At 44.9% G+C, this 25171-nt stretch overlaps 1 protein-coding gene and 1 pseudogene across 3 annotated transcripts in view; one reads left to right on the top strand and one right to left on the bottom strand.

The window, feature by feature from the left end:
• DNAH3 (dynein axonemal heavy chain 3) overlaps positions 1 to 25171 on the top strand; it is a gene marked incomplete at its 5' end in the record, with an annotated part of 194103 nt that overhangs the window by 37193 nt on the left and 131739 nt on the right. For both annotated transcript variants that reach the window (XM_079759768.1, XM_079759767.1), the window contains 3 exons: positions 410 to 533; positions 22343 to 22496; positions 23932 to 24076. In XM_079759768.1, coding sequence (XP_079615894.1) covers positions 410 to 533; positions 22343 to 22496; positions 23932 to 24076 — 423 coding nt within the window. The remainder of the gene's footprint in view (positions 1 to 409; positions 534 to 22342; positions 22497 to 23931; positions 24077 to 25171) is intronic.
• LOC307106915 (E3 ubiquitin-protein transferase MAEA-like) lies at positions 12380 to 13561 on the bottom strand (annotated as a pseudogene). The gene has a single exon. The product of its transcript is annotated as an E3 ubiquitin-protein transferase MAEA-like (transcript).

The following is a 25171-nucleotide window of genomic DNA, read 5'->3' as shown; positions in this document are numbered from 1 at the left end:
CTATCATTGCTGGCATTTAACCAAAAGGGAGGCTGGGACTCGGCGAGGTGAAACTGTTAAAGATTAGAACCTGAACATCACCCCGGGCTTTGAGTCCACTCCGCCGCCTGGGAAGGCGGTCAGGCCAGACGTCAGGGCGTGGCTTGCGAGGCCATTAGACCTGGGCTTCCTGTCTGCGCCCCACGTTCTCGCGTGGTGACCTCGGCCCCTTCCTCAACTGCTGCCCATCAGTGAAACCAAGGGGCTCACGCGGTCTGCCTCCCGCCGGCTGGGCCGTAAGCGCTGAGTGACGTGGGCTGTCCCCCCGCCCCCCCCCGCCCCGCGGCCCCTGCGCTGCCCGCCCCGCCGTCGCCCTCCTGTCCTCTCGCTGACGCGCCAAGCAGCCCTGAGCAGGGGGTGTGTTTTGCAGACGACGACATCAAGCTGAACAGCACCCTCTTCCTCTGGCCGGACCAGATCGAAGACGTCTTTGAAAACAGCCGGAACCTGCTCCTGAGCAAGAGGGACCAGGCGGAGCTGGACCTCGTGAAGAGGTACGGGAGCGTGTCGGACACTGAGTTCCCGGTTCTGCTGGGCCCCGGCCCGCCCAGCGGAGAGTGGGCAGGGCTGCAGGTAGAGAAGGAAGTTCCCCGCATCCCCCGGAGGGATGCTCAGCTCCTTCACTGTGACCCCGGCCAACGCCTTCCCTCCCTGCCTCCCACAACGGAAACTTGGGGTGCGGGGAGAGGATAAAACAGCGGCTTAGAACAGCCTCGCAGTAACAGCAGCAGCAGCGGCCGCTGGGAGGCGGCAGGGCGGGTGGCCGGGAGGCCGGGCGCAGCTCTCCTGCTGGGGCTGAGGCGGCGGCGGGGCCCCGCGTGCTCTCCTTCCTCGCGGTGCAGTCTCACCGCGCACCGTGCCCATGCTAACCATGCCCCTGTGCGCCGGCCACGTGAGGGCTTTCACCAGGGACAGGAAGCCCGGGCACACCGCACAGCCGGACAGTGTCACGGATGTGGCCAAGGGCCGTGCGCGAGGTACACACACTCACACACGCACCAGCACCCCGCCCCCCCCCCCAGCTTGGTTATGAACAAACGTTTATGCCAATTACTATCCCCTCTGCATGCAAATCGCCCACTGCCCTGCGTCAGGGCCATCATTCCTGCAAATAGGAGAAAGGCGGGAAAAGACAAAAGCAGGCGTGTCGGGAGAATGGGAGTTTGGGCTAACGGGTAAACCATGTAGTCACTTCCTTCAAAATACATTCTAGATCTGCTGCCCCACCCCAACAACAACAACAACAGAGGATGTGTGTGCACATGAACTTTTTCTTCCAGCAGCTTAATCCTCTCTCAACCTAAATGGACACTGTCCCCAGAACCCACAGCTTAGCCCAATGGGTGGGACTGACTTTTTAATTAACGGACTTTACTTTTTGCAACAATATTAAGTTCACAACAAAACTGAGCAAAAGTACAGAATTTCCAGAAACTCCCCCATCCCGACACACATCTCCCCCAGGAATGGGTTCTGGATGCCTAACCAGGAAGCAGAACCCCTATGGGTAGGTTAGATGAGCCTTGGTGTCCTCGTCTGGAAAATGGGGTAGCAGAGCAGGCCCAGAGCACCTTATTTCCTGAGGGCCTCTGTGCTGGCGAGAAGTGGGTGGCCTGAGATGGCGCCTGGCGGCCAGCCCGGGGTGGGCATTCAGAATCTGTCGTGACTTTCAACAATGACTTCTCGGGAGAAAAGTCTTCACGCCGCGCTCCCACACCGGGCGCCCTTGCAGGACATCTGTGAGACTGACACAGCGGGTGCTGCTGAGCCCAGAGGACGGAGGGAGGCTCTGGGGGAGGGGGAGCAGCTGTGACTTAGGGGCGGGGAGAGGGCTGGGCTTCTCCTTCCCGGGCAGCTCTCAGCGGGACACCACGGGCAGCTCCTGCGCTCTCAGCATCAGGGCGAAGAGCTGCGACAGGAGAGTCAGGAAGGAGAGGCCTGCAGGCCTGGGCTCAGCCCTCGTTAGTGAGCCCTCAGACCTCCGGTCATCACCTCTGCCTTAATCCTGAGAACAGCCGTGAAGAGAGCTGAGCAATATTCATTCACTCATTCATCCTCTGAGACAGCAATCCTACTTCCTATCCAAGAAATGTGACTGTGTTTTCCCAGCCCACACTAATCTTTGGCTTCGGGCCTAATTATCCTCCATTGCTGTGCCCACCCCACCCCCTGCTTACTTCTCCACCCCACCCCTCCACTGTCTCTGCTGCCAGTCTGCAGGGGCCGCTGGCTGCCCGGTGAGCTGGGTGCAGGCAGGCTCAGTGCAGAGGGCTCAGGCTGGAGAGTGCTGCGGGTTTCCTCCTCTCCCTCCCTTTTGGCCTTGGGGCTCTGGCAGTAGCTGCATCTCCCCCAATAACAAATCTTCTTCTCTTCAGGTTTCCGTTCTCATTGTCCCGCAGCTTGTTCTCATTGGTGGCTTCCCTCAGGGCGATCTCCTGGTGCCTCTCTAACTCCTATTTGCTCCTTTAACCTGCCCACATCTCACCTGAGAAGTCCCCTCATACCTTTGTTTCTTTGAACATCAGAGTGAATATTTCTTGCCAGAATCCTGACCCGTCCACTATCTTTAAATCCCTCCACTGTCTTCCCTTAGACCCCAGGTGATCCTCTAAGTAGCTCATTTACTCAACCTAATTTCCCAAGTGCCCACTAGTGATTTTATATATATATACTAGAGGCCCGGTGCACAAAATTTGTGCACAATAGGGTGGGAGGGTCCCTCTGCTCGGCCTGTACCCTCTCCAATCTGGGACCCCTCGGGGGATGTCCAACTGCCGGTTTAGGCCACAGTCCTCTCACAATCCAGGACCACTGGCTCCTAACCCCTCTGCCTGCCTGCCTGATCGCCCCTACCTTGCCCCCCTGCCAGCCTGATTGCCCCTACCTTGCCCCCATGCTTGCCTGATTGACCCTACCTTGCCCCCCTGCTGGCCTGATCATCCCTAACTTGCTCCCCTGCTGGCCTGATCAACCCTAACTGCCTCTGCCTCTCCCCCCGCTGCCTAAGCCACAGTCTGGCCTCCCACTGCAGGAGGCGACCTGGCGGATCAGAGGAAGACGCCACCCCCATTACCCGGCTGCTGCTGCCACTGTCGACCTGAGCCTGGGCCCTTTGCAGCTGCCTGCAGCTTGCCTGAGCCTCAGCCCAGCCCTTGCAGCAGCTGCCACAGCTTTGTCCAGAAGGATGTCTGGATGGTCGTCCAGAAGATGTCCACTCTAATTAGCATATTACCCTTTCATTAGTACAGATTCTGGAGGCCCAGTGCACAAAGTTTGTGTAAGGGTAGGCCTTCACAGCCCCGGCTGCCGGGGCCCTTGTGGCTCTAGCTACCTCATGGCCCTGCCCCCCGCCCGCACCCACCTTGGCCTGGCGCTGCCCGTGTCCACTGCCACACACCCGGGGTTCCCCGGTTCTGTGGAGCCCCCCGGTTGATCGCCCCGCAGAGGGTGGCCTGGGCCTCCCTCTTTGGGGTGATCACAGAGCCGCCCCTCCCATCGATTGCCCCCTGCCGCCCCCGCCCCACTGGTGACCTGGGCCTCCCTCTGTGGGGCGATTGCGGAGTTCCCAATTGATTGCCCTGCTAGCCAGTGGCCTGGGCCTCCCTGTACGGGGAGATTGTGGGGCAATGGTGGGCCCCCGACCAATCGCATCACACCCATCTTGGCTGGCCTGGCACTAGTGCGTGTCATAGCATGGTCGTCCGGAAGGTTGTCCAGACGGTCATTCTGCTGTTCAGTCATTCTGCATATTATGCTTTTATTATTATAGATAAACCTGAAAGGATTATAGAAACTCTAATGAAGTGTTATAGACCTGAAAGTATTTTAGAAAGTATAATGTGACAAGCAATTATAATAAATTTAAAAGAATAATAGTAATAGTAATATGTTAAGATGATCACTGGGTTTATATACCATTGCCCTCTGGGAAGAATTCAAAACTGCTTTTCTCAGAGATTTATCTTTGTATGTGGACCTGCATTTGGAGGCTCACAAAGACCTGGGCCTAAGGAGGAGAGAGGCTACAGGATGAGTTTGGAGAGTTAGAGAAGCAGGTTCTTGAGGTTACAGTAATGAGTTTCAATTCCATTTATTTATTTATTGTTGACAGTATTACAGACGCCCCCCAAATCCCCCTATTTACTCCCTCCACCCAGCCCCGCCCCATCCCAGGCCTTCCCCACACATTGTCTGTGACCATGGGCTGTGCACACATGCATATAAACTCTTTGGTTAATCTCTTCCCATTCCCTCTATCGCCTTCCCCTCTGAGATCTTCAGTCTATTCCAGGCATCCATGCCTCTGGACCTATTTTGTTTGTCAGTTTATGTTTTTCATTAGATTTCACATATGAGTGAGACCATGTGATACTGTCTTTCTCTGACTGGCTTATTTCACTTAGCATGATACCCTCCAGGTCCTTCCATGTTGTCACAAAGTATACGAGATCTGTCTTTTTTAGTATTCCATTGTGTAAATGTGCTACAGCTTTTTTATCTTCTCATCTGCTGATGGGCACTTGGGCTGTTTCCAGGTCTTGGCTATTGTAAATAACACTGCTATGAACATAGGGGTGCATATGTTCTTTCTGATTGGTGTTTTTGGATTCTTAGGATATATTCCCAGAAATGAGATCACTGGCTCATAAGGCAGTTCCATTTTTCAATTTTTGAGAAAACTCCATACTATTTTCCACAGTGGGTGCACCAGTCTGCATTCCCACCAGCAGTGTACTAGTTTTCCCTTTCCTCCACATCCTCACCAGCATTTGATTTTTTTAATGATAGCCATTCTGACACGGCTGAGGTGATATCTCATCATGGTTTTCATTTGCATCTCTTGGATGATTAGTGACTTTGAGCATATTTTCATATCATATTTTCATATGTCTATTGGCCATCTGTATGTCCTCTTTGGAGAAATGTCTATTCAGTTCTTCTGCCCATTTCTTAATTGGATTGTTTGTCTTCCTTTTGTTGAGTTGTGTGAGTACTTTATATATTTTAGATACTAACTCCTTATCAGATGTATCATTGGCAAATATGTTCTCCCATACAGTGGGTTCCCTTTTCATATGGTGGTGGTTTCTTTTGCTGTGAAGAAACTTTTTATTTTGATGTAGTCTCATTTGTTTATTTTCTCCTTAGTTTCCTTTCCCTAGGAGATGTATCAGTGAAAATTCTGCTATGTGAGATGTCTAAGATTTTGCTGCATATGTTTTCTTTTAAGATTTTTATGGTTTCATGTTTTACATTTAAGTCTTTTATCCATTTTGAGATTATTCTTGTGTATGGTGTTAGTTGATGGTCTAGTTTCATCATTTTGCATGTGTTTGTTTAATTTTCCCAACACCATTTGTTGAAGAAACTATCTTTACTTTATTGTATGTTCTTGCCTCCTTTGTCAAATATTAATTGACCATAATTATCAGGGCCAATTTCTGGGATCTCTATTCTGATCCATTTGGTCTATATGCCTGTTCTTGTGCCAGTATATATTCGTAGAAGTGGGATTACTGGGTCAAATGGGAGTTCCATTTTTAACATTTTGAGGAAACTCCATACTGTTCTCCACAGTGGCTGCACTAGTCTGCATTCCCACCAGCAGTGCAGGAGTGTTCCTTTTTCTCCGCATCCTCGCCAGCACTTGTCATTTGTTGGTTTGTTGATGATAGCCATTCTGACAGGTGTGAGATGGTATCTCATTATTGTTTTCATTTGTGTCTCTCAGATGATTAATAACTTTGAGCATGTTTTCAGATGTTTCTGGGCCTTCTGTATGTCCTCTTTTGAAAAGTGTCTATTTAGATCCTTTGCCCATTTTTTGATCGGATCGTTTATCTTCCTTTTGTTAAGTTGTATGAGTTCTCTGTAAATTTAGGAGATTCAACCCTTATCGGAAATACCATAGGCCAGTGGGCAACAGAGCCAAATATCAACAGTACAACGAATGAAATTTCTTTTGAGAGCCGAAAACCGACTTCTGCTCACGGGCCACGAAGTTTCAATTGCACTGTACATGCGTGCCCGCACATGGTATTTTGTGGAAGAGCCACACTCAAGGGACCAAAGAGCCGCATGTGGCTCGCGAGCCACAGTTTGCCAACCACTGCCATAGACAAATACATTCTCCCATGCAGTGGGCTTTCTTGTTGTCTTGTTGATGGTTTCTTTTGCTGTGTAGAAGCTTTTTATTTTGTTGTAGTCCCATTTGTTTATTTTCTCCTTCGTCTCCATTGCCCTAGGAGCTGTGTCTGTAAATATATTGCTACGACATATGCCTGCTATTTTGCTGCCTATGGAGTCTTGTAGGATTTTTATGGTTTCCCATCTTACATTCAAGTCCTTTAGCCATTTTGAGTTTGTTTTTGTGTATGATGTAAGTGGGTGATCTAGTTTCATTTTTTTTTTTTTTGCATGTATCTGTCCAAATTTCCCAGCACCATTTATTAAAGAGACTGTTTTGACTCCATTGTATGCTCTTGCCTCCTTTGTCAAATATTAATTGAGCATAATGGCTTGGGTCAATTTCTGGGTTCTGGGTTCTGTTCCTTTGGTCTATATGCCTGTTCTTATGCCAGTACCAGACAGTTTTGAGAACCGTGGCTTGTTATGTAGCTTGATATCTGGTAATATGATTCCTCCAACTTTGTTGTTCTTTATCAGGAATGCTGTGGCTATTTGGAGGTCTTTTTTTATTCCAGATGAATTTTTGGAGAATTTGTTCTAGATCGTTGAAATATGCTGTTGGTATTTTAATGGGGATTGCATTGAATCTGTAGATTGCTTTGGGTAGTATGGACATTTTAATGATATTGATTCTACCAATCCATGAACACGGTATATTCTTCCATTTGTTTATGTCTTCCTCTATCTCTTTTTTCAATGTCCTATAGTTTTCCGAGTACAGGTCTTTTACATCCTTAGTTAAGTTTATTCCTAGGTATCTTAATTTTTTTGTTACAATGTAAATGGGATTGTTGGGGTTTTTTTTTGTTTGTTTGTTAATTTCTCTTTCTGTGAGTTAATTATTGGTGTATAAAAAGGCCATAGATTTTTGGGTGTTAATTTTGTATCCTGCTACATTGCCAAATTCATTTATTAGGTCTAGTAGTTTTTTGATGGAGTCTTTGGTATTTTCTATGTATAGTATCATGTCATCTGCAAATAAGGACAGTTTTACTTCCTCTTTTGCAATTTGGATGCCTTTTATTACTTCTTCTTGTCTGATCACTATGGCTAGTACTTCCAGTACTATACTGAACAGGAGTGGTAACAGTGGACATACCTGTCTTGTTCCTGTTCTTAGGGGAAATGAGTTTAGTTTTTGCCCATTGAGTATGATGTTGGCCGTAGGTTTGTCATATAAGGCTTTTATTATGTTTAGGTATGGTCCCTCTATTCCTACTTTGCTGAGAGTTTTTATCAATAAAGGGTGTTGGATTTTGTAAATACTTTTTCTGCATCATTTATATGATTATGTGATTTTTGTCTCTCAATCTGTTTATGTGATGGATTACATTTATTGATTTGCACATATTGTACCATCCTTGCATCCCTGGAATAAATCCCACATGGTCATGGTGTATGATCTTTCTAATGTAATGCTTAATCTGACTTGCTAGAATTTTGTTGAGGATTTTAGCATTCATGTTATCAAGGATATCAGCCTGTAGTTCTCTTTTTTTGTGGTGACTTTATCTGGTTTTGGGATTAGGGTAATGCTGGCTTCATAGAAAGAGCTTGGAAGTGTGCCTTCCTCTTGAATTTTTTGGAATAGTTTGAGGAGGATAGGTTTTAGTTCTTTTTGAATGCTTGGTAGAACGCTCTTGTAAAGCTATCCAGAACAGGGCTTTTGTTTGCTGGAAGATTTTTTACCTCTGTTTCAATTTCTTCGGTAGTTATTGGCCTATTCAGGTTTTTTTTATTCTTCCTGATTGAGTTTGGGTAGCTTGTATTTTTCTAAGAAGATGTCCATTTCATCTAGGTTGTCCATTTTGTTTGTATAGAGTTGTTCATAGTATTTTTTCATAACCAATTGTATTTCTGTGGGATCAGTTGTTACTTCACCTCTTTCATTTCTGATTTTGTTTATTTGGGTCCTCTCTCTTTGCTTCTTGGTGAGCCTGGCTAGAGGTTAATCAATCTTGTTTATCCTTTCAAAGAACCAGCTCTTGGTTTTGTTGATTTTTTTTTTGTCTTTATGTTGTTTATTTCCACTCTGATCTTTATTATTTCTTTCCTTCTGCTTATGCTGGGCTTTTCTTGTTGCTTTCTTTCTAACTCTTTGAGTTGTAGGGTTAGATAATTTATTATCATTTGTTCTTTTTTGTTTTTGTTTTTCTGTAGAGCTATAAACTTCCCTCTCAAGACTGCTTTCACTGTGTCCCATAGATTTGGATTGATATGTTTTCATTTTCATTTGTTGCCATGATGCTTTTTATTTCTTCTTTGATCTCTTTGGTAATCCAATCATTGTTTAGTAGCATGCTATTTAGCCTCCAGGTGTTTGATATTTTTTTATTGTTTTTATTGTAGTTGATTTCTAATTTTATGCCATTGTAATCTGAGAAGATGCTTGATATGATTTCTATCTTCTTGAATTTGAAAAGACATTGCCTGTGTCTCAATATGTTGTCTATCTTTAAAAATGACCCATGTGCACTTGAGAAGAATGTATATTCTGTGGCTTTGGGGTGAGATGTTCTGGAGATGTCAATTAATTCCATCTGAACTAGTGAGTCTTTTAGGATAGATGTCTCTTTGCTGATTTTTTGTTTAGAGGATTTGTCCAGTGGTGTTAGTGGGGTATTAAAGTCCCCTACTATGATTGTATTGCTGTCAATCTCTCCTTTGATATCTTCCAGAAGTTTTTTTTTTATGTATTTGGGTGCTCCTATATTGGGTGCGTATATGTTTACCAGAGTTATTTCTTCTTGCTGGATTGTTCCCTTTAGTATTATGAAGTGGCCTTCCTTATCTCTTGTTATGGCCTTCACTTTGAGGTCTAATTTGTCAGATATAAGTATTGCTACCCCAGCTTTTTTTTTTTTTCATTTCCATTCACCTGAAAAACCTTTTCCATCCCTTCACCATCAGTCTGTGTGAGTCCTTTATTCTGAGGTGGGTTTCCTATAGACAGTAGATATATAGGTCATGTTTTCTTATCCACTTGGCTACCCTATGTATTTTGATTTGGGAATTTAATCCATTTACATTTAAAGTTATTGTTGATAGGTACTTGTTTGTCGCCATTTTTATTCTTTATGCTGGTGTTTCTTCTTCCCTTCCTATTTCTTCTTTTTACAGCAGACCCTTTAGCATTTCTTGTATTGCTGGTTTGGTGGTAATAAACTCCCTTAGTCCTTTTTTGTCTGTGAAGCTCCTGATTTCATCCTCAACTTTGATTGATAGCCTTTCTGGGTACAATATTCTTGGATTCAGACCCTTGTTTTGCATGACTTTGTATATTTCACTCCATTCCATTGTGGCCTGATGTGTTTCTGTTGAGAAATCAGTCTGATGGGAAATCCCTTGTAGGTAACTTTCTATTTCTCTCTGGTAGCCTTTAAGATTCTTACTTTGTTGTTGGTGTTATATAATGAAAGGGTAATATGCAAATAGACCAAATGGCAGAACAACCAATCAAAGCATAACATGCTAATGATATGCTAAGGCTTTTCAACTGCTTGCTATGATGTGCACTGACCACCAGGGGGTAGGTGCTCCAACCGGTAGGTTAGCTTTCTGCTGGGATCCAGCCGATCGATCGGGACTTAGTGAGATGGGCCAGACACACCCTGGAGCCCTTCTCGGTCCCTTCCTGGCCCGATCATACACTGGTGGGGACCCTCAGCTTGGCCTGTGCCCTCTCGCAATCTGGGACCCCTCGGGGGATGTCAGAAAGCCAGTTTAAGCCCGATCCTGCAGGCCACCCCCCTTGGGAGGGTACCAGATGCAGGGCTCATGGTTGGCGAGTACTGCTGCAGCAGCACGAGCCTCTCCTGATCAGGACTGACTGGGCACGAGCCCGCAGCAGGCACAGTGGGGCCGGGATGAGCGGGAGTGGCAGATAGGAGCTGCAGGCGGCATTGTACTGTGGATTTCAGCCCGATCCCTGCAGGCCACCTAGAGGGACCCCCACCGTGCACAAATTTGTGCACTGGGCCTCTAGCTTAATTATAATGTGTCTTGGTGTCAGTCTTTTGGGGTTCATCTTATTTGGGACTCTGTGAGCTTCTTGGACTTCTGTGAGTTTTTTCTTCCCAATATCAGGGAAGTTTTCTGTCATTATTTCTTCAAACAGGTTTTCTATTCCTTGCTCAGTTTCCTCTCCTTCTCGCACCCCTATTATGTGGATGTTGTTTCATTTCATGTTGTCCCAAAGTTCTCTCAGGCTCTCCTCTTGTTTTCTAAGTTTTTTTTTTCTAGTTGCTGCTCTGCTTGGGTATTTTTTCCTACCTTGTCTTCTAGCTCACTGATACAGTCCCCTGCTTCTTCTAGTCTACTGTTGATGCTTTCTATTGTGTTCTTTATTGCAGTGATGTCATTTTTCATTTCCTCTTGGTTTTACACATATTGTTGAATTTGTCTTCCATCCTTTTCAGTGTCCTTATGACCATTGCTCTGAATTCTTTCTCTGACATATTGCTTGCCTCCATTTCATTTACTTCCTTTTCCAGTGATTCCTCCTTTTCTTTAGTATGCAGGCTGTTTCTTTGTCTCCCCATGATCACTCCTCTCAAGGTGTCTGGTTATGTAGCTTGCTCTCTCCTGCATTGACTTAAAGGCATAAAATACAACACGACAAGACACAACGCACAGGTCACCAAACAGAAATGTATTCACAATAGTAATAACCCCAAATAAAGGTGACCACCAGAGAAAAGAGAATTAGGGGAGAGAAAAGAGTGTAGAAATGATATTGAGAAAAGGAAAAAAAATGTAAGAGAAAAGAAAGAGAAGAAAAAAGAAGAGGGGTAAATATATTCAAATTGGGAGGAAACTAAAAAAAACAAAAAACAAAACAAAAACAAAACAAAACAAAAAAACAGTAACTAATCAAAAAAATGCAAACAACAAATTCCCAGATGAATCTGAGGAGGTACAGCTCTCACTAGGCAATTGATCTCTGACTTTCCGTCTATGGATTGCCTCACCTGGTGTGTTTAATTCGCCAATTCCAGGTGGATGTTATTCCATTCAGCTGTTCCTTCTATCTGCTCTGTGAGAAGGCGCAGGGCCCGTCACATATTCGGCGCTGCTTTGTCTCCCCCTGGACAAACTTTTTAGGTGCCTGCAGTCGGGGAGGCTGGAGTCTTGGTGTTCGTGGGTTCACCACTGAGGCAGCTGGTCCCTGGGCATTCTGGTTGTAGGGTCCCAGGAGGTATCTGATGTCTCCCCAGTTGAAGGTAAGGCTGGGCTTCTGATCACAGCCACTCTCCCCTTCAAGATGTCATGGTCTCTGCGGCAGAGCTGGCCACTCCAGGAGAGATTTCAGCAGTAGTACAGGCTTCCCAGCAGTGGGAGCCTGGTCCACCAGTCCCCAACAGCCCTGTGGAATATAATTGTCCCTCACTCACAAATACAGACACTCCCTGCATGTCCACGTACTCTGCTTTCACTCTCTCACTCACACACTATGTTGCATCCAGGTGTCCCGTTGGCCACCATCTTGGATCTCCTTTATTTCTTCTTCTTATCTGATCCCTGTGGCTAGGACTTCCAGTACTATGTTGAATAAGAGTGGTGAAAGTCTTGTTCCTGTTCTTAAGGGAAACACTTTTTTTTACATGGTTACATGTACAGTTTATTAGCTAAGCAACATCCACATGCAACTGAGCACTAAGCACAAACCTACAGACAGCAGCATCGGCTATTCGGTTCCCTGGATCCCAGTCATTGCAGTTATTCAGCTGGACGTTCATCTGTGACAACAGTGTTTGGAGCTGAGTGTCACCACCACGTAGGCTTCATAGATGGCCAGTGGGCCCCACAGGGGGCACAGCCATGCAGGCAGGAGGCGAGAGCCATCCATGCAAGGTGCCACCATGCAGGACTCACCTGCTCCCAGGGTTGGTCACGAGCAACAGGGAGGAAACTGTTGCTGAAACTTCCTCGGGTCTCCCTGGTGTCCAGTGGGTCTTGAGTCTCTGGAAGGTGCTGGAAAGTTCCAGTCTCCCCTGGATGCATCAGCTAGTTGACTCCCATTACCAAGTCCTACAATCAAGTGTGGCTTCAAGTACAGACTGCTCCCTCTCCTTCCTCTTCCTTCCTCTGCTCCTAAGCATCTGCTGTTGCTCACGGATCTTTGGTTGCAAGAAACAGGCATTGCGAGGCACTACATGATGTACACCTTCTTGGCCTTGGAAAAGTGGAAGACCTCTTTGGTTCTCAGGCAGACGACCTTATCGTCTTGACGGATGAAGAGCAGAGTGTTGTAGCCATAAACGTAGCCGTTGGGCAGCATCATGGGCGGGTTGTTCTCATTCATCATGTCGCCCGAGATCTTGCAAGACTAGGTGGGAGTTGACATAGTGGGCCATGGGCAGGGGCTGCGCCAGCTTGTTCAGGGAGCAGCTGCACACGGGGCAGTCGGGGCTCCTGGAGCTGCCGCCTTCCTTGTAGCATTATGAAGTCTTTATGGCCAAGAGGCCGGCCTGCAGGGTGAGGGTGAACACGGAGTGTTCCCCAGCTGGTGCAGCCAGTAGTTGTCGTACCAGAACTGCTTGGATCAGCATCCTCCACCAGGCCGGGTCCAGCAGGTCCTTGTAGTGCGGGGATGTGCGTGTCTGGCAGGAAGGCCAGCATGCCCATGACCTGCCAGTGTCAGGCAGGCTCCCCTCGGCCTGACTGAAGTGTTTCCACACATGTCTCATGGCGTCCAGTCTCTTGTTCTGCCGGATGAGTTCAATGAACTCCTGAATCCTGAGGCTGAACTCCTGGCAGCTCTTCATCTTGTGCAGCTGGGACTTGTTGTCATGGCACCAGGCCAGGCAGGTGGCTGTCTCGCATCTCTCCAGGGACTCCTCCATCTCTTTGGCTGTCAGGAACATCTCAATGTTCACCAGGTCCTGGATGCCACTCTGCCACGCCAGCTTCACCACCGTGTTGTAGTAGCCGCAGCGCAGCAGGTGCTCCATCACCATGTGGTCCATGTGCTTCTGCTTCCACAAGCTGGTGGCCCCCAGCTGGTCACTGCTGTGCTCCTTGAGGTGCTCGATCCTGCGCTTGCATAGTTTGGCGCTCTCATCCTCAGCCTGGATGGACTCCACCGCCTTCTTCTTGAGGATGCTGAGCTTCTCCACCATGCCATCCAGAAGGCTGACCATGGAGTCCATGGCAGGGCAGCTGCTCTGGGTCTTCTCCAGCTCGGCCACCACCATGGTGACGTGGCTTGTCTCACGGTCGATGTTTTTCTGAGCAGCTTGAAAGCGTTTGTTCATTGTTTCATAAGGAACCTTGAGGGCCGGGTACTCTTGCACCTTCAGGGTCATGGAGAGCTGGCCGGCCGACTCCTGCACCACCACTTGCATTGGCCAGAACATTAGTGGGTGGAGGGGCAAGGGAAACACTCTTAGTTTTTCCCATTGAGAATAATGTTGGCTGTCAGTTTGTCATATATGACCTTTATTATATTGAGGTATGAACCCTCTAGTCCCATTTTACTGAGAGGTTTTATAAAAAAAAAAGGGGGGGGTGCTGGATTTTATCAAATGCTTTTTCTGCATCAATTGATATGATCATGTGATTTTTATCTTTCAGTTTGTTTATGTGATGTATCACATTTATTGATTTGTGAATATTGTACCAGCCTTGCAGCCCCAGAATAAATCCCACTTTGTTAAGGTGTATGATTTTTTAATGTATTGCTGGATCCAATTTGCTAATATTTTGTTGAGAATTTTACCATATATGTTCATCATGGATATTGGCCTGTAATTTTCTTTCTTTGTAGTGTCTTTATATGGTTTTAGAATTAGGATAATGCTGGCTTCGCAAAAAGAGTTTGAAAGTTTTCCCTCCTCTTGAATTTTTAAAATAGTTCAAGGAGGATAGGTTTTAGTTCTTTGAATGTTTATTAAAACTCACCTGAGAAGCCATCTGTTCCAGGACTTTGGTTTGCTGTGAGTTTTTTTGTGAGTTTTTAAAAATTACTGCTTCAATTTCATTCATTGTTATCAGCCTATTCAGGTTTTCTGATTTTTTCTCATAGAATTTTGGAAGATTGTATGTTTCTAGGAATTTGTCCATTCCACCCAGGTTGCCCAATTGGTTGGCATATAGTTGTTTATAGTATATTCTTGCAATCCTTTGTATTTCTGTGATGTTAGTGGTTGCTTCACCACTTTCATTTCTGATTTTATTTCTTTGGGTCCTCTCTCTTCATTTCTTGATGAGTCTGGCTAAAGTTTCATCAATCTTGTTTAGCTTTTCAAAGAACCACCTCTTGGTTTCAGTTTGTATTGCTATTTTAGTCTTTATGTCATTTATTTCCACTCTTATCTTTATTGCTTTCTTTTTCTACTTCCTCTGGACTTTTCTTGTTGTTCTCTTTCTAATTTTTTAAGTTGTAGAGTTAGATAGTTTACTGATAATTTTTCTTGTTTTTTTGAGTTAGGTCTGTAGTGCTATGAACTTCCTTCTCAGGACTGCTTTTACTGTGTCCCATAGATTTTGGGTTGTGTGTTCATTTTCATTTGTTTCCAGGAAGTTTTTTATTTCTTGCTTGATCTCATTGGTTACCCATTCATTGTTTAACGCCATGCTATTTAGCCACCATGTGTCTGAATGTTTTTGAGGATTTTTTTTATTGTAGTTGATTTCTAGTTTCATGTCTTTGTGATCCAAGAAGATGCTTGTTATAATTTCAATCTTCTTGAACTTGTAGAGACTAATTTTGTGTCCTAACATGTGGTCTGTCTTTGAGAATGTTCCATGTTCACTTGAGAGGAATGTATATTCTGCTGCTTTGGAATGAAATGTTCCGTAAATATCAATTAAATTCTTCTGAGCTTGTGTGTCATTTAGGGTCTCAGTTTCCTTGTTGATTTTCTGTCTGAAAGATATATCCAATGATATCAGGTAGCGGGGAGTGTTAAAGTCCTTTACTATGCCTGTATTGCTGTCAATCTCTCCCTTAATGTCCACTAAGTGTTAAATTTATATATATATATATAAAATTCGGTGCTCCTATATTGGGTGCATATATGTTTACAAAGGTTATATTTTCTTATTGCATTGACCCCTTTAGTATTATACAGTGACCTTCTTTGCCTCTTTCATGACCTTTGTTTTTAAGTTTATTTTATTAGATATGAGTATTGCTACTCTAGCTTTTTATTTTTCATTTACATTTGCAAGGAATTTTCCCTCATCACTTTACTTTCAGTCTCTGTGAATCATTTGTTCTGAGGTGGGTCTCTTATAGACCGCATATATATGAGTCATGCTTTTTATCCTTTCAGCTTACCATGTCTTTTGATTGGAGCATTTAATTCATTTACCTTTAAGGTTCTTATTGATATGTACTTATATATTGCCACGTTATACCTATGTTCCTTCTCTCTCAATTTCTTCTTCTTAAAGCAGTCCCTTTAATATTTATTGCAATGTTGGTTTGGTTGTAATGCATGCCTTGAGACTTTTTAATCTGGAAGCTCTTTATTCCAAAAGAGCCTATTATGGAATCAAGAGGATGGGGTCGCTGGATTTCCCATGAAGGGGAGGTGCTGTTCAGATGATGATCTAGTACCAGGACTCCTGGTGGCTGCTCCCCCACACTTCTCCCCAGTGCCAGCACCCAAGACTCTCCTCAGGCAAAATAGTAGGTGTGTCTCCCCACCCCCAGTCACACATCTGACTTTGCCCTGGATATTTTACTTGACCTTAGCAGAGCAGAAGCCTAGAGATTGGGTCTACTGGCGGCTGAGGGTGGGTGGTGTCTCCATGGGATCTCCCATAAGGTTCCCTGGAATGTGGGGGAGGAATAGCCTCACCCCAAAGCAATTCACTGACAATGCCTGAAGACTCCCAGTTTATGCCACTGACTCCTCAGTGGGGCTTAAAATTCAGGGTGAGGTGAGGAAAATTCCAAAGGGCTGGGGGAGTGGATGCTGGAGGGTGGGGTAGTTGCTTTTCCCCAGGCTGAAGCCCCGTGCAATGGATTGTTTCTCCCAAGACAATGGCTGCTGCAGAATAGAGAGAAACCAGGATGGCGGCATAGGTAAACACCTGAACTTGCCGCTTTGCACAACCACTTCAAAACTACAACTAAAAGACAAAACAGACATCATCCAGAACCACAGGAAGGCTGGATAAGTGGAAATTCTACAACTAGAAGGGAAGAGAAAAGCACACTGAGACTCAGAGGAGGTGCGGAAGTAAAGGCAGAGGCATGGAGGCACGTGTGCACAGAGAGGGCTGGCAACTGAGTACGCAGCTGGCTTTTTCAAGCCGGAGGGAGACACAGCTCCTGACTGCTCTGAACTCCATTTCCAGTTGAGACTCTGGGGACCCAGACTCATACGGGGAGAAACTGGACTGTCTGGCAGTGGACGGAACTTAAGGGGGCGGAACTTGAGGGCGGCTTTCTCTCAGAGGTGCTTGCAGCAATTACCAAGGGACACTGAGACCCAGGGGCCTCTTAGGGCAGGGCTGACAAGAAGCCATTGCTGTTTGCTCCACCCTGAGACTCCGCCCCATCCAAGCTGTGCACAGAGGCTTTTGCATATGAATGGCCTGGTCCTTTGAAATCTAAACTTACCTATCAAACTGCAGCTGAGTCAGAGAGGCCCAGAACATCCAAAAGAAGACCCAAGGCCCTACAAAAGCTTGCATTGCTTCACAGCTGGGCCTCATCTGGGCACCTCCAAAACCCAAACAAAGAAGAGGAATCTGCAGATAGCTCCTGCTGGGTGGCCTCAAGCAGAGGCTACATTAGCACCTCCTTGGAGATACAAGAGCCACTGTACCCAGGGGTCAGAGTAGGACCATCCAGATTACAACTCCTCAGATCCATAAGGGACACACTCAGGGGGCAGACTCAGTGAGCACCAAAGCCCCACTGAAGCAAGTCTTACCTCATAGGGGTGTCTCCAGCACAGAAGTTCTCCCATTGTAGACACAGCTGCTCCTCACAGCCAATTGGCCTGGAGGTCAATTCCTCCCAGTGAAACCAACAACAATCAAGGCTTAACTACAAGACTGTGCACACAGCCCACAAAGGGGTGCACCAAGAGTGTCCACCTCAGGTAACTGGGGAGGCTGAGCCACTGGGCCCTATAGGACACCTAGCACACAAAGCTACCCTACCAACTCAGGGAAGCAGTCAAAATCCGGAGACAAAGAAACAGGTCACAAATGAAAGAAATGGAGGAAAGCAAACGACGGGATATAGAGTTCAAAACCATGGTTATAAGATTTTTCAAGAATTTTCTAGAAAAGGCCAATAAATTTAGTGAGACCCTCAAGGATATGAAAAAGGACCAACTAGAAATTAAGCATACACTGGCTGAAATAAAAAATAATATACAGAGATCCAACAGCAGACTAGAGGATCGCAAGAATCAAGTCAAAGATTTGAAATACAAAGAAGCAAACATCACTCAACCAGAAAAGCAAAAAGAAAAAAGAATCCAAAAATATGAAGATAGTGTAATGAGCCTTTGGGACAACTTCAAGCGTACCAACATCTGAATTATGGGGGTGCCAGAAGAAGAGAGAGAGCAAGATACTGAAAACCTATTTGAAGAAATAATGACAGAAAACTTCCCCCACCTGGTGAAAGAAATAGACGTACACGTCCAGGAAGTGCACAGAACCCCAAACAAAAGGAATCCAAAGAGGACCACACCAAGACACATCATAATTAAAATGCCAAGAGCAAAAGACAAAAGAGAGAATATTAAAAGCAGCAAGAGAAAAACAGTTAGTTACCTGCAAGGGAGCACCCATATGATTATCAGCTGATTTCTCAACAGATACTATGCAGGCCAGACTGGAGTGGCAAGAAATATTCAAAGTGATGAATAGCAAGACCCTACAACCAAGATTACTCTACACAGCAAAGCTATCATTCAGAATTGAAGATCAGATAAAGAGCTTCACAGATAAGCAAAAGCTAAAGGAGTTCATCACCACCAAACCAGTATTATATGAAATGCTGAAAGGTATTCTTTAAGAAGAGGGAGAAGAAGAAAAAGGTAAAGATAAAAATTATGAACAATAAATACATATCTATCAACAAGTGAATCTAAAAATCAAGTGAATAAAAATCTGATGAACAGAATAATCTGGTGAATATAATAGAATCAGGGGCATAGAAAGGGAGTGGACTGACCATTCTCGGGGGGGGGGGGGGAAGGGGGATGGGGGTGCGGGAAGAGACTGGACAAAAATCGTACACCTATGGATGAGGACAGTGCGGGGGAGTAAGGGCATGGGAACCGGGTGGAGGGGAGCTATTGGGGGAGGAGGAGAAGAGGAACAACTGTAAAGATTTTTTTAAAAAAGACAATTAAAAAAAATCAATAAAATTATTTTTTAAAACAAGCAAAAATGAAAAAAAAAAAGAAAAGAAAAAGAAAAATGGCTGCTGCAGTATCAGAGGATGATCTAGTACCAAGACTCCTGGTGGCTGTTCCCCCACACCTCTCCCCATTGCCAGCACCCCAGACTGTCCTCAGGCGTGCTTGTTCTCATAGCCGTCCCTCTGCCAGAGCCCTGGGTAGTGTCTATGAATGAATTTTTTGTGCACTGGCCCTTTAAACAGATGGCTTTAACTCCAGCGGGCTTGCCTCTCCTTGCCAGACTATAACCCACCGCTTTTCTGGATACTACCTGGATGCCTGTTCCTGGCTCTGGGTGCTGTGGCCTGGGAGGCCCAGTCAGGGACTAGGCTTCACACCTCTCAGAGGGACCCCCCACAGCCAAGGTATTCCTCCATAGCCTCAGCCTGCCGCTGCTGGGAGCAGGGTCAGTGCTTTGGTCACTACACCCTTCCTACTGGTCTCCATGTGATTTCTGCAGACCCCAGTGAAAAGTCTCCTCTTCAGCCTGGCCAGTGTGGCTCAGTGGTTGAACATCAACCCATGCACCAAGAGGACACTGTTTCAATTCCCAGTCATGGCATATTCAATCAGGATTGCGGGCTCGATCCCCAGTAGGGGGCGTGCAGGAGGTAGTCAATCAAAGTTTTTTCCTTGCAATTTATCTATTGAAGAAACTGGGTCATTTGTCTCCAAATCTAGATTTTGCTCATTGCATCTCTGAGGTGTTATTTAACATGTTCCTCTGTCCTCTTTATTCCCTGTAAATTTTTAATAACTGATTTAATCTTGCTGCTGATCTAATCTTTGTTCCTGCTCTGTTCTGATGGATAGCAGAGGAAACTTGTGTTTTTCTATGGGCAGCAGTATAGTATGAAATACAATGAAAAAGCAAGGAGAGCCAGTGATATTAATATCAAGGCAAAAACATTCATGTTCCAAGATGGTTACTTAGGTGGATAAAAGAAAGTTAAAGCATCATCAACCCTTATATATCAAATATCCTAAATAAATAATCTATATACATAAAACCCTAATATGCAAATAGACCGAACAGTGGGACAACTGAACAACCAAACAACTGGTCACTATGACGTATGCTAATCACCAGGGGCGCACGCGGAACATGGTGGGCTTCGGCCGCAGCAGGATGATGGAGCAGGTGAGCAGGAGCGCCAGACCAAGGCAGGGTGCTAGTCGCTGTCATTTGAGCGAGCCTCTGGAGGTTACTGAAAATTCTTTGCTCCCGCACGCCACAGTCCCCCCCCAGCACTCTCACCTGCTGCTGGCGCCAGAGATGCTGCTCGCACCCACTGCTGGCACCTGGTGCCGGCCCCAATCACTCGGCACAGTCAGCATGTGCAAGCAGTGGCTGCCAGCCCCGATCGCCCCTGACGGCTTCTCCACCTCCTCCTGCTCCTGAGGGGCGATCGGGGCAGCAGCCACCACTCACACCCGCTACCGGCACCAGCCACAATCACTCCGCACCATCAGCAGGTGCGAGCGGGGCCAGCACCATCAGTGTGTGGGAGCAGTGGCGGTGGCAGGGCTGCCGGCAGACAGGGGACTGGGGGCTGTGGCAGGAGGAGCTGGACGGGGGCACAGAGGATGGGCCAAGACCTGCCCCTGTGCCCACCGCAGCCTCGCAGCCCACAGTTCCTTTTAAGGTTCACGAATTCGTGCACTGGGCCCCTAGTTAAAAATAAATGAATAGAGTGAAACTTGAATAAGGTCATAAATAGAAGTAAACAATAACTCTGGTTTGTTGGAGACATACCAAACTTTCTACCTTACAATGAAAACAGAACATTTAGAACTTGAGAAAAACTTTAAAGAAACAGGAATTATATAGGCCACGTCCTGTTATGGTAATGTGTGTCAGTGATCTATTGCCACATTAAGAATCATCCCCAAACTATCAGTTTAGAACACAAACCTTTATCATCTCACAGGTTCTGTGGGTCAGAAACCCAGATGCAGCTGAGCTGGGTGCCTCTGGCTCCAGGTCTGTTGTGAGGTTGCAGCCAGAAGGTCAGCCAAGCTTCCTTCCCAGCTGGGGGCTCGACTGTGTGAGGATCCACTTCCAGGCGCACTCACATGCCTGTGCGTGGATTCAGTTCCTCATGGCTGTTGGCCAGAAATGGCCCTCTGTTCCTTGCTACATGGCCTCTACATAGAGCAGCTCACATGGCAGCTGGCTTCCCACGGGGCAGGGGGGGGTGGGAGGAGGGAGGGAGAGGAAGAGAGAGAGAGAGATAGAGAGAGAGAGAGAGAGAGAGAGAGAGAGAGAGAGAGAGAGAGAGAGAGAGAGAGATCATAGTCTTTTTGTCACCTACTTGGAAGTGACATCTCATCTCTTTTGCCATATTATTTGTTAGAAGTGAGTTACTTGAGCCCAAACTCAAGAGGAGATAATTGCCCAGGGATAAATACCAAGAGGTCGTGGGGATCTATGGGGCCCTTATCAGAGGCTGTTTACCGCACAGCTCAATTAGAAATGAAACTCAAATTAACTTTCATAAATTACTTGTAAGAAATAAAGAACATTAAAACTGTCATAACAGAATTAAGTGTCAAGATAATAGCCAAATTTATGGGATGTCACTACAGCTGTTCTCAGTGGTCCATCTCTTATTTTTTCCATTCATATTGATTGTTTTCTGAGTGCCAGATACTCTTCTAAATACTGGAGATACAAACAGGAATTAAGGGGATGAATCTGCATTGATAGAGTTTACAATTTAGTGAGTGACAGCAAATAATTGTATAGTGATGATTATAGACCAGGCTCAATTATGAACACTTTGTATATATTATCTTATTAAATACTAAAATGGTACTTTTCTGTTCCCATTTTATATATCTGAGGTACGCAGAGGTTAACTCACCTAGCCAAGATCACATGGCTACTAAGTGGCACAGTTGGGATTTGAACCTAGCCTGTCTCACTCTGGAACCTGTCCACTGAACTCTGTATTATTCTGTCTCATTAGGAAAAGGGAGAAGTAAAGTTAAGATCTGCTTGTCAATGATATAGATGAAGGAGACAAACCTCTGGACAGGTTTTCCCTGGTCACTCCAGCTAAAGGAGCCTTTCACTCCCATTCCCTAGTCACTCTGTCCTCTTTTATTTTCTTCAGAGTATTTATCCCTATCAGAAATATTTCATCTTTTTCTAAGTATGGTTTTAACCAGTCATCCATCCATCCATCCATCCATCCATCCATCCATCCATCCACCCATCCATCCATCCATGTATGTTGTTCTCCAGGTTTTCTCCAACTAAAATACAAACTCCATGGAGGTAGGGAGTGTAACAGTGTACTTCACAAATATAGCCCTGATGCCTGGAGCAATTCTTGGAATGTAGTAAGCACTCAATAATAAGTATGTAATGAATGAATGAATAATGTGTATATGCTCACATACTGTGTGTGTGTGTGTGTGTGTGTGTGTGTGTAGTAAGTTACATATATACATATATACATACATACATATACATATATAGTAAGTTACATATATACATACACACACACATACATGCACACACACATACATTTACCTGTACAGGAAAACTTCTAAAAGTATTTAACCACCAAACACAGTTTCCATCAGCTGTCTCTGGGAGGTGGGATTATAAGTAGTATAGGATATGTATCTTGTATCAGGAGATTGGATTTTGGGTGAACAATGCTGCAACTTTGAAAATCACAGAATGGAAAGTCCAAATATGAGTGGCCTATCTTTACTTTCAGGTGCTCAGAATTTGAGTCGAAACTTGAGGGCTACAACAAGGAACTAGAAGGGTTTAGAAAACGTGAAGTGATGTCTACGGAAGAAATGAAGAACAATGTTGAAAAGCTTAACGAGCTTTCCAAGAACCTAGATCAGGCGCTGGTGGAATTTGAGGTTCGAGGCCTTGGGATGGGGACTTATGACTCTGTACTATTCTGTTAGTTCTGGTCCTTGGTTTTGTATTTTACTAACATCACCTGTCAGCTCGATAGTACTGATTGATTAATTGATTGATTGATTGACCTTTTCTTTCATTGGTACTTTCAGCTACCTTTTTCTACACTCCTACATTATACTAGTTTTTTGGTAGTCATTGAGTACACAGAGAAGAAATTATAACAGAATAATTGCTCATATGTATTGAGCATTCATTATGTGCTCAACAATGTACAAAGGGCTTCATATGAACTATATCACTTAATGTCCATAACAAACCTCTGGGGAAGGTACTGTTATTACCTCCATTTATCCAAATTTAAAATGAGAGAACTAAGACTTGGAGAAGTTAAGTAATTTCTCCTGAAGGTCAACTAGTAAGTTCTTTTTAAAATATATATATATATTTATTGAGAGAGAGATAGAAAAATCAATGATGAGAGAGAATCATTGATCGGCTGCCTCCTACACACCCCCTATTGGGGATCAAGCCCACAACTCGGGCATGTGCCCTGACTGGGAATCGAACCCTGACCTCCTCGTTCGTAGGTCAATGCTCAACCACTGAGCCACGTTGGCTGGGCTTCACTAGTAAGTTCTTTAACTATTAAAGTTCTTACCTTTGAGGCAAGTTGACACAAGAAGGCAGCATCATGTAAACAGCAAATGTACACATGGAAACTGTGGAAATGGAGCTATAGATACATCACAGTGGAAACAAAGCTGGTGAAGCAAGTAGCAAATTATCGTAGAGCAGTGGTTCTCAACCTTCCTAATGCCACGACCCTTTAATACAGTTCCTCATGTTGTGGTGACCCCCAACCATCAAATTATTTTTGTTGCTACTTCATAACTGTAATTTTGCTACTGTTATGAATCGTAATGTAAATATCTGTGTTTTCCGATGGTCGTAGGTAACCCCTGTGAAAGGGTCATTCACCCCCAAAGGGGTCGCGACCCACAGGTTGAGAACCACTGTCCTAGAGGTTCACCCAACTCAGTGGTCAGCAAACTCATTAGTCAACAGAGCCAAATATCAACAGTACAATGATTGAAATTTCTTTTGAGAGCCACATTTTTTAAACTTAAACTTCTTCTAACGCCACTTCAAAATAGACTCGCCCAGGCTGTGGTATTTTGTGAAAGAGCCACACTCAAGGGGCCAAAGAGCCACATGTGGTTCGCGAGCCACTATTTGCTGACCACTAACCCAACTAGATCTCAGCTGCCATGGCCCTCACAGGTAGAGAGGGATCTTCTTGATTGAGTCTCTCATCATCTAACAAGCATCTTCCTCAACTTGGTGTTCAAAATGTTGAGGAATTTGCCGGGGTGGCTTCTAGGGTCCAGGAAAACCATCAACCTAATAGACAGTATCCCCCTTTGCCTGCAGTTGATCAATAAGGAGGAGGAGCTGTTGGGAAAGGATAAGAGTACCTTCCCTCTTCTGCAAACCGTGATGACCAACAAAGTACCCTATGAACAGCTGTGGGCGACGACCTATGAGTTCAGCATCAAGTCAGAGGAGTGGATGAACGGTATGCCGCAGTCCCCCTATGCTGGGCAGGATGGGGATGGAGTAGTGGGTCCACCCTAGCCAGTTCTGAAAAAAAGTTTGATCTTCGAATTCTGGATGGACTTTGCAACATGTTCTGATACTCTGGATTAAGGCAGCCACAGTCCAATTTTTCTGATATGATAATGATGGAAGATGAGGATCAAAGAGCCAGACCTATTGCCAGGGTAAATCCAAATAGGCAGCCATCCAGAGACATGGATTGGGTAGTGACTCAGAGAGGAGGTGGTGGGAGAATAAAATAGCGGCTCCATTAGTGTGCTGTTGCAAAAAAAGGCCAAAGTGCCATAGGCATCTATAAACCACTCCTTTTACTCTAGATCCTAGGAGAGATCCTGAGAAGGTAGAGTCAACAGAACTAGATGACTGATCTGATATGGGGCAAGGGGGCAGGGAGGGAGAGTGAAGGGCCAGGATGACTTCTATACTATTAGCTTAGGCAAGTTGGTGGATATTATTGCTGTCACTAAACACCAGGTGTCCTTGTCTTTGGCTTATATTTTTGTTCTTTTGACAGTGTCTTTCACAGAACAGAAGTTTTTAATTTTAATGAAGTCTAGATTGTCATTTATTTCATATATCATGCCTTTAGTGTTGTACCTAACAGGTTATCACCAAAGCCACAGTCATCTAGATTTTTCTTCTATGTTATCTCCTAGGATTGTTATAGTTTTACATTTTACATTTAAGTCAATGATCCGTTTTGAGTTAATTTTTGTGAAGGGTATAAGGTCTGCATCTAGTTTCATTATTTTGCTTGTGAATATACAGTTGTTCTAACATCATTTGTTGAAAAATTATTAGTTCTCCATTATATTACCTTTATCCTTTCTGAAATATCAGCTGAATGTATGTGGGTCTATATCTGGGCTCTCTATTCTGTTCCATTGACCTATTTGTCTTCTCTTTCATCAATACCACACTTGATTATTGTAGCTTTATAGTAAGTCTTAAAGTTACTGGAAAATGTCAACCCCCAACTTTAATATTATATTGACTATTTGGGATCTTTCATGTCTCCAAATAAACTTTAGAACCAATTTTTCAATATAAAAAA

This window comes from Cnephaeus nilssonii (assembly GCF_951640355.1).
Source record: "Cnephaeus nilssonii genome assembly, chromosome: 2".
NCBI classification, from domain to species: Eukaryota; Metazoa; Chordata; class Mammalia; order Chiroptera; family Vespertilionidae; genus Cnephaeus; species Cnephaeus nilssonii.
This window is presented reverse-complemented; position numbering and strand designations above follow the sequence as displayed.